The sequence below is a fragment of the Pararge aegeria genome, chromosome 3 (genome assembly GCF_905163445.1).
Source record: "Pararge aegeria chromosome 3, ilParAegt1.1, whole genome shotgun sequence".
NCBI lineage: Eukaryota > Metazoa > Arthropoda > Insecta > Lepidoptera > Nymphalidae > Pararge > Pararge aegeria.
In genome coordinates, this window is record NC_053182.1 from 6,776,305 (window position 1) to 6,788,007 (window position 11,703).

At 33.4% G+C, this 11,703-nt stretch overlaps 2 protein-coding genes across 3 annotated transcripts in view; both read right to left on the minus strand.

The window, feature by feature from the left end:
• LOC120636170 (clavesin-1) overlaps nt 1–2,772 on the minus strand; it is a 32,768-nt gene extending 29,996 nt beyond the window's left edge. Inside the window, exon 1 of the mRNA XM_039907514.1 lies at nt 2,676–2,772. The gene's annotated coding sequence lies outside the window, so the exon portion shown is untranslated. The remainder of the gene's footprint in view (nt 1–2,675) is intronic.
• Nucleotides 2,773–5,763: 2,991 nt separating this feature from the next.
• On the minus strand, nt 5,764–11,473 carry LOC120637378 (general transcription factor 3C polypeptide 5). 2 transcript variants are annotated; one of them, XM_039909196.1, is made up of 8 exons: nt 11,281–11,473; nt 10,829–11,036; nt 10,425–10,539; nt 9,837–10,131; nt 9,140–9,350; nt 8,341–8,519; nt 6,815–6,997; nt 5,764–5,876 (listed from the first exon to the last, which is right to left on the minus strand). In XM_039909196.1, exons 1-8 carry the CDS (start codon nt 11,392–11,394, stop codon nt 5,772–5,774), a joined length of 1,410 nt encoding a protein of 469 aa, XP_039765130.1. In that variant the 5' UTR covers nt 11,395–11,473; the 3' UTR covers nt 5,764–5,771. The 2 variants fall into 2 exon arrangements, with proteins under 2 accessions (XP_039765130.1, XP_039765132.1); XM_039909198.1 differs by having other exon boundaries at nt 5,775–5,876; nt 8,397–8,519.
• Nucleotides 11,474–11,703: the final 230 nt, after the last annotated feature.

Here is an 11,703-nt window from a genome sequence, read left to right on the forward strand (position 1 = left end):
AATAACTATACAAGCTAACGGTAGAAAGAAAACTGCAAGTCTATAAACTATCAACAAAAATGTTCTAACGGCAGATATTTCACAACTTCTAAGTAAATATTCAATTCAATTCAATTCTTGGTTTTATGGCGTGTTTCGGTTAAGTAAATATTGTACGATCTGTCAAACTTTTACTTTAACTTATAAATATTGTACCCTCAATTTGCAGATCTACTATTTCGGGAATAAACTTATTGATTATGTGGGAAAAGTTTATACTTTGGCACATATACAAAAATATAAGCAAATTAAAAACAATAACCAATACGTTAGTTACTCGGGTACTTGTTTAATAAATTAGATGGAATTTTTGCATTGGAATTTTATTTAAGTATTTTATCCATAGAGTAAAATTTACTTATGTTATATAAATTTTCATAAAGTGGGTAAGTAAATAATAAAACATTTGTCAGTTTGCTTAAATCAGATCACAGATTAAAGCATCTAAAGAAAAAGGTTCGGTCCTAGATATCACAACAAAACTCGCGCGTAAACATACGTTCATACGCTCACACGTAGACGCATAAATATGATTTCATTTATTAAAGGTTGACATTTAGTTTTTTAGGCTTTATATGAAAGCTACACTATAACTTTATATAAGTTATTTATAACTATAATATTTTCTCTCAATAATAAATAAATAATTTCTCTAAAACATTGATAATATTTGTTTTATGCATGGTGTCCCAGTACATAGATCTATACTATTCCTTTTTTCCCCCTTTTATTTGTATGCATTATTAATGTAAAACGAACGGCACGAAACTTAGGTTCCCCGTCTTAAATAATCTAAACCCGTCTTAAAGTCTAGTACGTAAAATAGGTAACTAACTAGTAACATTGGAGAATACTTTTAGCCCTAATTTTAGGAGCAAATAATTTAATTACTAAACTAGGTAAGAATAACAATAGCGCAACATGTGCTTATCAGTAGGTATCAACGAACGCGGAAAACTATGGTATCTATCACTAATTTATCCACAGATAATATTTTAATTTGTATTACACTTTTCTTAATCTCATAAAATAGCTGATATGTCATTACTTTTTTAGATATTGGCTAATATTAATTCCTCCTGAATGTTCTGAATTTCAGTTACAGACATCCTACGATTTTTTTTACTTACTTTTACTTTGGAAAGTACACACCTTGTGTATTTTAATTTTTATTTGTTTAGAATTACTAATGCCTTTAAATTGACGTAGGTACTAGTTACCTACTAAGATTAATATAATTGGTTTTAAATATAATTTACTATTATTATTTGTTTTAAATAAATACACGTTTCTTATTGTAAACGAACAAAGATGCATGTAAAAGCTAATGGAAGATAGAATGGAAATTAAAATTATTTGTTTTGTAAATATACGCATGACAGATAACCCTCGGAACTCTTTGAACTTATTTAAGCAAACAAGTTTACGTAGCAACCGAATATTGTTATTTTTTAAAAAGTATCACGCAATGCAACTGAAATGGTATACATTTCAGTTGCATTGCGTATGTGACACTGTATTTTATTACAATGACTACACCTTAGAGCTGAAAGTTATGAGTAAGAGTAAAAATAAAAATAACTATGAATAAATGGCACGTTTTTATCATTGTGCTTTAAAGGCCATGATTAGATAACTAAAAACTTAACGACTGTTTTTTTTTAGTATTGAGTTAACGACTTAACTTAAAAATTTTCTATCTTTCAAAAAAGGTCATAATATTTTACCTCTTAAAAAATTCAAACGCCTAACTAAGGTAGGTATGCATTTAATTGAATTGTTATTGAAAACATTTTTAATACTGAATATGGCAACATTTTAAGTATCTTTAATTATAATTAATAAGATAGGTAACCACTAGTATTTTTTATTTAAAGTTTCAAATTCTTCAAAAAAGTTTTTGTAAGCTTAATAAAATTCCACGATTTGAGTGGTTTGTATGTCATAATCATCGCCGCAACAAAGTATCATCATCATCATCACCCAACCGATTGGCGTCCAATATTATTGACCTACAACCTAGGACTTTTGTAGAGCGTTCCAAAATCCACGGTCATGGCCCCCTGGGCTGCTTGTATATATACCATCAACAACGTAACAAGGAGGTATTCAGAGTTCGTTACGAAAAATGAAAATTTTTCTGTGTCCAATTTTCAGGCATTAACGGACAATGTATTTTGCTACTTTCGTTGATTTTTCCCTTTTTTTCTATTTCCTGATGAGCAATTTTTTTTATCCTTGGCAGTTATTTTCTTGCTAACCATTTAATTATAGCTACTTAATATTATGAACAACTCTAATTTTGCTACGGATAAAATAGAGCAGATTCTATCCAAACTGGACATTGCCACGGATTATTTGTTTATATTTAAATCTTACCTACCAGCGTAATTCCAATAATAAAAAACTGCTAGTCGCTAGCTGTATAAATAAGAAAAATATTTATTAAGTTATAAAAAATTAGTTATAAATAATCAAAATCATAATATACGCACGCAAATTCACAATTAGACTTGCAAAATATTTAAACGCACATAAACGTAGTAAACACAACACAATATAAACTGGTAAGGCTACGCTCCAGTTTGTTCACAAAATAATTAATTGTCGGAATATTATGAAAATCACACACTAACCTCACTCGCGCGGTGGAAACTCGCGCGCCGGGGTAAAGACAAAGGGGCGGGAAATCGATCGTGCAGCGTGAGAAAGAGCGAAGCGAGTGTGCGCGCGCGCAACGACGCAGCGGTTATATACTCTTGATAACAGCCGCTTTGTGCCCTCGAGCCGTTAGCGCCTCTTTGTACTAAGAGGTCGTGCAAGGGGCGGAAATTGAGATAAGAAACATCATTATATTACTCCTAATAATAAAGCTAGCCAAAATTTTACGAACAAGTAAATGAGAATTGAAAGTTCAATGTAATAACTGTAAGATTAATTATACCGGACACCGGATAGTCTTTATCGTTCATGAAATTGCCGACAAAATTTTAGGGGTTTTGTAAGTTTAGTACATACTCGTACAACAAAATAGCATATTTTTTGGAAGTAAAACAAACAACTTTTTTTTTGAATCAGTCTTTATTTAACCAAATAACTTGTTATTCTTGCATGTCTTGCAGAGAATTACTCTGTTTATAGTCGGTGTTTTCCACTTACCATATGGGTCATCTGCTGAGTCCATCAATAGTAACTATAAAAAAAGTTCCCAATTCTCAATTTCCTCAGACTTGACTTTCCACAGCTGTGCACAGCCTGCTTCTATCATCATATAAAGTTAGAACTGTTACCCACCACACTGCTCCAATGCAGGTTGGGAGAAAAACGCACTACCCATTATTTTCTTGGCAAAGAGCCCAGGAGCTCTTGATAAGCTAGCCAGCACAAAAACATTCAATGATTGATCTATTCACTGATTTTTCAAAGGTCCTATCTGTTATCAGACTGGATACCGGATGCCCGTTACAGCCCTAATTATCTAAGTACTTGACAACTGGATATTAATAATGTAAGTATTGTGACTCCATAGTAGACATAAAATAAAGCAGTAACCATTGTAGGTATGATTCACGTGAGTGAATCGTATTTGTCGGTTCAAAGATATGGTTTGCAGTCGAAACTCCAAAGTCCAGATAGTAAAATACAATAATGACGATAGATTAGGTTTGTAAGTACGTATGGTAAGTTACTTTTTTGCATTTTGCCTTCAAAAAGTCCAGTAGGTATAGTTATTAAAAATAAAGGCTATTAATTACTTAAAGCCTATTGTTTGTCCTTTAGGGGAGATCAATGGTAGTCTGAATTCAAACCATTGACTAAATTTGGCCGTTGCGTTAGCTATGTATGCGCCATTTTAACTAAAGGGTGGTTATTTTTGATAAATAAATTGCTAAGATAGTTCTAAGATTATGTATTTTTTTTACCAAATATTTTCGACAACTACAATTTAACAAAAGTTACTTAATTTTACTGTCTTCACAATTTTTAATTACAGTCGACGGATATTAATTATTCCAAATGAACACCAAACTTAAATTATTAAATAAATTACCAACTTTAATAAAATAAGTTCTAAACTTTAATTAAATGCTCGACAATATTTGATTATCTTTAAAAGAAACCCCATATTCAATTTATAACGTTTAATCGTTTAAGTATATCTAATTATAACATGCCACACTATAAACTCAAACATCAATCTACCTGAACTTATATCACAGTGTTAATTAACAACAAAGAGATAACTTTTTCAATCTTCCCTTGACACTTCTGTCTGCACGCCTCTGTACCAATATTTTCCCGCCATTTAATATGACCTTCCTTTTTGACTGGGTTTCTGTCATTTTGAATTTCAACTCTAACTTATACCGACCACAGATTATGCATAATTTTGATCAGTCTGAACGAATATATCTTTAAACAAATTTACATACAAAGGCAGATTTGCTAACACTTTTAAAGTTCATAATTGTTAACCTATCAATACCACTCTTCTGAACATAGGCCTCCTCTATCAGAATAAAGAATGATTAAAGAGCTTCGTCCCGGGACTGCTCCAATGCGAGTCGGCAGGCTTAATATTACTTTAGTGATACTTACCGGGATCTATTGTGGTTTTCTATGGCACGGAGGTCCTTCTCAGTTTGTAAGCGTACGATTGAAGCTAAAAAATCTCGATTCGAGATTGTCTAACCCGCGCCATTAAAAATAAGATTTAAAAAAGCCGGCCGATGTCGTGCTATCTCATTCGCATAATATTCGAACACCGTATATTGTTTGATAGAGATGGCATGTATATAAATATATTCTTTATTGGCATGGGCTCCGAATTATCCGTTAGGTATACCTACGGATAATTCTAAAAACATCGATTGATCCGACCTATGTAATCGAATCCGAGGCCTCAGAATCTATAGTCGAATATGCCAATAGTCTAGTTTAATATAATTTTGATTTTTATAACATATCTATATCTTTCAAATTGTTTTCTTTTCTTTTTAATTGATTATTTGTTGTTTTTCCTCTTTTTGTGCAGTTTTTTTTTAATTAGCGACTTCATTCATTAATGTTAATACTCAATAAAAATAAATAAATGCTAACCACTAGATCAACGAGGCAGTTGTGATAGCGCAATGTATATTTTTTTTTTATTTAGTGTAATTGGCTTCTCGTCGTTCTTATTAATAATAATACTAGAACAATAAATACACTAGACCAAAAACGACGCTTTTGTTATAGCGCAATGTGTAATCGCCTTAGTTTAGTGTAAGTATAAAGAATAGCGTTGAGTCAATATACCAAACTAATTTTAACTTTCCTACTGACACTGTACCGGAACGCTAAATATCTAGTAGGTACAAACTCCGTATGTACACAAATGCTTTTAAATTATTTTGAGTTAAGAATTACCTCCCGCAGCAAGAAAATCAGCAGTTTCTCTTTTTAAAGATTAAGTTTTTAAAATATAAAGATAAATGTAATATACAATATATAACATAGGAACATACATGTTCCTATGGAAATTCCTTATTGAAATGGTTTAATAAGGAGTACTTAATTTTATATGTCTGCTGTAATATATGAACTATGTTACTACTTTGACGACCTAAGAATTTCTGTATAATTGAGTACCAAAAAAATGTATTTATTCATATATATTATTTTTAAAAGGATTCAAAGAGGATTCAAATTCAAAAATATCAGGGGGAAAGAAAATAAAACCAGTAAAGTTTTCACTCGTTTATATTAAGTGATTCGTCTGCTTCGTTCATGGACGTACTCGCACCACCCGCTTCCTCTTCTTCAGATTCTGATTCCGCTGAGCTGCTGTCCTGGAACTAATAATATCCTATGTAAAGATTGTATGTACAGTGTTGCCAGATCACTGATAAATCGCAGGAATTTTACCGCAGAAGGCTAAGTACAAGATTTGCTCACTCGCATTCAAGAAGTCGTATTCGAGTAAGGGAATAATTGAACATTATAAGTAAAATGGATCTTATTTACTTAAATTTTGTTAATGCTCAAATTTGTCTTCATTTGTTTAACTCGGGCTCAAAAGCCCAGAGAGAACGTTTGTAAAACAAAAACCTGAAGTAAAGGTATGCGATTCTAAAACGAGCTACATTAGGCCAATGTTACCTATTGGAATTGGACTCAACCACTGCACCAAACATGTCAAAATTTGGCATAGACCTAACTTGAGCTGGATCCCAGTCTCCTCAAAAATCAGTTACGACAGATTTGCACGCTGTTAAGTACGCTTGGTAGGTCAAATAGCACAATGCTGAGGTAAAACTTCTTACTAGGTCGTGCCACACGTGTCATTGAGTGTCACAGCGCGTATTTTATTTATTTAAGCATTTTATATAAGTGCTTAAGTAATGGAAACGGCGCGCAGCAGCCTAACGCATAAAGTGAATTTCATACAACTTTTTTTTGGCCACTGCTCTCATGTAGTACTCGGCCAGTACAACAATTTATATTTCTCTAAGAAGGTTGTCAAAATAATGGTCAAACTCCGAAGCTTGATTGAGAAAAAAACTTTTTCTTTCTTTAAGGGACTTAAAGCGCTGACTTATTACATGGATTTCAAAAATATTGACGCTTTTTGTAGTCACGCGACGCGCGCACTTTAGAGTCATCGGTTGCTGGAAAAATTGGTCGCAGTATTGTCACGAATCTACTGTGGAAGCACTTCCATGTATCTTCAAAGCACTCCTTGGCGACAATAAGAGACAATGAGCGGCGTCTCTAAAATGCATCAAACAATCACCTCAAATTTCAGGTCCGCCTTGTGTGTATCGAGCAATGTCTGCTTGACGCTGCGGAACACGTGGTCCCGGCACAACTGGTCGGCATCGGGGGGCAGCCAGCCGCGTCTCGCATGGCACAAGTACCCTTGCGGAGGTTCCAACGCCAGCAGCTGTTGTACCTCCGGCAGCTCCACGTCGCAGTACTACCGCAGGAACATAACATACGGTAATCCTGCCCAGTCTAATACCCCACCCCTGTAATCTCACATGTCTTGCACTAAGAATTAAGAAAATAGAGAAACAGTGTATACAACTAATATTGAAGCATAAAAAACCACTCCTTATTAATAGTGTTTCTCGAAGTCACTTCTTACCGTTTAGCAGTTGTCAGTAATTATTTTACCTCTAATTTTCTAAAAGTTTACCATAAAATGGGAAAAGGTTAGTGAGCTAGCAACATTCCGCGAGTGTAAAGTGAAATGTGCGTAAGGCGTTTTCAGTGTTTTTTGAAACAATGAACTGCATACAATAATAGTTCTTAAATTCTGCGTTTTTCTGACAATATTAGCTTATGTAGATAATGCAAGATTAAACTCTTTATACATAGAGAATCTCTCATTGGATCTTTAATTTGTCGGATTACAAGTTACTCTTTCGTAAATCAATCCGGACCAAAGGGGTCTTAGAAAGTACTCTATTATCGGATATATTATATCATGAAATTCCGCAAAGTAACGCCTGCTTCTATCCAATATTATCCGATAGTTTGACATGGTCCTGCAAAATGTTATTCGGATTGCCGGGAGTCCACTGTAATAATTGACGGACAAAACAAATGGCTGACGGTTAGATAAAAACACTTCGCTTGTTATGCGAGAAACATGACCTGCTAGGCGTAGTTCTTAAGCTTCATGTGCTGTCACGAAGTAGTATTTGGAGCTCCGAATACTACTAAAAGTACTACACGCAAAGCTCTACTACAGGGTACAGGTGTCTTTAAATAATTAGAAGGGTTTAGGCTGTGATCTTCCACGCTGACTTAGTGCGGATTGATAGAATTCACACGCCTTGAGAAAATTTTGGAGAACTCAGCCATGCCGGTTTTCAAGTACATATCCATACTAATATTAAAAAACGATCGTGTGTCTGCTTGTTTGTTTGTTTGTTAACTAGGTTCTCAGCCACTATACTACCTACCTATGATAAATATAAAACAAATATTTTGGTAGTGTTAAGTAGAATAAGGTGAAATGTAATTTATAAGATTGTTTATAAAGGCTGTGATTATATTAATTATTATATTATATTGATCTCTGTGTAATTTGGCACAGCTTGCATACTGAAGATGGATATAGGATAATATTTATCCGAGAAAAGTTGCTAGTTCCCGCTGAAAAAAAAAACCATATCTGTTACCTATGCATAGTTTGTCCGTTTAACTTATCTTGGTAAAATTTTGAATGTAGTTTGCATACATAGGATACATTTTACTGGGTAAGGCAGCAGCTACTAGAGTTATTGCCTTCAAGAATATTTTATATCTGACCTGATAATAGACCTGCCGCTGGGATGGAACCATCCCTGGGCGGAAGTAAACCGCACCTTCGTATACAATGTCATCCAAAGTATATGCATCTGTTGCGTGCTTTTTAAAATTCTTCACGCGATCAGTTTTCTTGCAGTGAACAACTTGATCACGAGTCATCACCATCGAATGAACTCCAGCTGAAAATCGTCAAGAAATTTTTAATTCTATGAACAAATTACAGAGGGATGTGTGAGATTTCCTACCTTCGATTTATATATGGGATATAGACAGCGCCATCTAGTGCCTATTTCCCAGTATTTTCGATACCATGTAAATTGTAGTTAACTTTCACCCGATCAAATGAGTTGATGTGGGTAGAAAATTATCTTTATCCTGCTATCTTGCTTTTCAATAACGACATTGAAGCAAATTAGTCAACAGGATTAAAGGATCAAAAGAGAATTAAAAATATTGGAATGGCAAATTTGACAGTATAGTATCAGTACTCTTACTTTAAAGCCAAACTATATAATTGAAAAATCTGTAGACATCTGGAGCTGGCTCATAGTTTGCCTAAAAGATCAGCTTGGCAGTTGACTGTTAAGGCCGGCAATACAGACAGCATTTAAGGCACCATTCTGAGCAGGCTTGACTTGTATTATTCTAAGTTTAAAATTTTGTTTATTGTTTTATTTTAAAAATAAACCAACAAAAAAAGGAATGCGTCCTTGGACTATCAACTAAGTGATTGTGCAGACGTTGCCTCAAAGTTCAATGGTAGGTAATAAAAGAGCAACTTAGAATGTATTGAAATTACCTGCATGCCTCATTCTAAAGTCTAACGTCTGGTATATCCGTGCTCCAGGTTCTTTTCTAGGATCATAGCCGTACCTTACCCACATCATTCTCCAGGGCCCCTCCTTCATGTAAATTGCCAAACACGGCACTATCACTTTAAGTGAGTTAATTTTTATTTTGGTTTGATATTTTATCAAGTTCAGCGACCATATAGGTCTGTCATCGAAAAGCTGTAAAAATTATATTTATTTTGTAATATTGAAACAGCAACTGTTATACAAATAGTGCTTGTTTCTTTTTATACAAGAACACTACAAGAACTCTTGAATGCAATCTCACCTGTTGGTAAGTGATGATGCAGTTATAATAAACTGTTTCTACACAACGTCATACCAGAATGCTTAAACTTACCACAGGCAAAGCCACCAGATGCTAAGCTTTGGCTTCAAATCTACATTTTTTTTTATGATCACAAAGATCTTTAATAAAACTAATTGTTATTATACTAATAACAATATATATTATAAAAAATAAATTAAACATCTTTTATAATTTTCTTTAATTCTATAAGTACAGTTAATGAACATAGTCTAGTTTAATATTCCTGGTAAATCTGGTATTATTTCAAATGTTTTAAAGATATATAAATATATTAAGGTAGTATATTATACAAAAGTCAAATTTCTCACTCTTGAAATCTGAGATGAAAAAATTACCTTTTTAACAACTTCAAATTCCCCTTGCAGGGGTGGATACAATGACTGTCGAGAATCTTTTTTCTTTAGATAATATTCATTGGGTTCCAATGGCAAATCTTCTGACATATTAAATATATATCGCGGGATTGGCAAAGCACGATCACTTCTACATTTATGAACTTCATCATCTGCGCTCATAGATTCATCGTTAGCTGTGTCTTTTGTTTGATACCTCTTCTCTGTATAGAAATAGTTGATTGGTTTGTCTGATCGTGTAAAATTTGAAGGGATGATAAACATTGGTGCTGGCTCTCTGCAAGAAATTAACACCCACATACCTATACATACAATATAAAATACTAGAAAAATCCAAAAGATAACAAGATAAGCTAAACTATTTATGTTTTGATTCACATAATTTCTACTGCATCTGGTTTCATATAGTCAGAAACTATGCCTATTATTATTATATTTATTATATTTGCTGGTATTTTGACCACACCAGATTGAGCAGAGGAGAACATGCTACCTAAATACAAACACTTTTTATGAAATAATTAATGACATGAAATATTTATTTTATACATCTAAAAAAAGATTACTAACACCATAAATTTCAATTGGTCTTCTCCAGTTGGTAGTATCTCTTCCAAAAAACACTGTGGTGTATTTGATTTTGATACAGGTGTTGACACTGGCAGATATTGATAGTCACACATAGCTGAAACATAATATTGGAATAAATAAAACATAACTGTACTAATGTACACACAGCTTGGAAAACCAAAATTGGAAGTCAATGTTGGGGCTTAAGGCTCTAATGGTGGCAGTGCACTGAGTTGCGATCATTTTCCTTATCTTATTTATACTATGTGATGTGGAAGCAGTAAGCGCATTTCCCAAAAGGCCTCTAAATATTAAAATAAAATTATATCTTTTGTAACCAAACCAGTTAACAGTTTAAATGCAATCTAAAACAAAATTTATAGTAAAAAGGTACTTATCCTTACACTCAAATTTATTGATTTTCTTCACAGAACCAACTATTGATGTTGATACAACTTCTCTTTTTATGTCATTGCCAGTTCTAGTTTTCTTTACCTTTAACTTCAACAGAACACCAGCAGTGGGCTTTGAATCGGCATACATTTTCCTCATGAATGGATTATCAGGTTGGAAAGTCATTGAGAGTCTTTTTTTATTGGCTTGTGAATAGCACTGAAAAGTAAAGCAATATGTACTTAAACATTAATATTCTTTACATCCAAGAAGAAAAGAAAGATTTTGTCCATAACGGACAATATTGTGAACTACTTGAAGTTTGTCAAAAGCAAGTTCAGTGTCTACTTTTCTACTTCTAGTGGTAGAATGCACTGATCGAAGACATTTGTCTTGACGGCAGCGAGATTTTTGGTGCCAAATACTGTCCCATTTTCCCGTAATTCAAATTTACTGCTCATACCTGTGACATTGTCTTCAAACCTCCCAAACAATCAATCGCCTTTTCGTCATTTTTAACAATGCCGGGAAACAACACACAGAAAAGATCACGATGCAAATTTTTACATTCATCCATATTATTTTAATTTAAAAAAAAAATCTGTTTTGATATAAAATATGATAATAATATCCGATGCCTGTTCAAGATAAATTAACCTATCATAGTTCTACTATGTTTATTATTTAATTAATTTAATTCTTGTTTATGGCTTTTGTCTGTGCCAACTGGGCACAAGGTACTTCGCCAATGTCTTGTAGATGAAGAAGGCACGAAGGAGATTGATCGGTGAAACTAATGAAAAGTTAATTTTGAATTTGTACCAAGAAATAGTTGTTATTAGCTAGTTAGCTCTTTAACCTAAGGCAGCACAGACAACACATGCAT

Excerpts from the sequence above, each read along its gene's own strand:
- LOC120637378 (XM_039909196.1), bottom strand. The coding sequence starts at position 11,394 with ATGGATGAATGTAAAAATTTGCATCGTGATCTTTTCTGTGTGTTGTTT. Across the intron at positions 9,351-9,836 it reads AATTTGAAGTTGTTAAAAAG|CTTTTCGATGACAGACCTAT; the intron begins GTAATTTTTTCA and ends TAATTTTTACAG. Across the intron at positions 5,877-6,814 it reads AGGCGGACCTGAAATTTGAG|TTCCAGGACAGCAGCTCAGC; the intron begins GTGATTGTTTGA and ends GGATATTATTAG.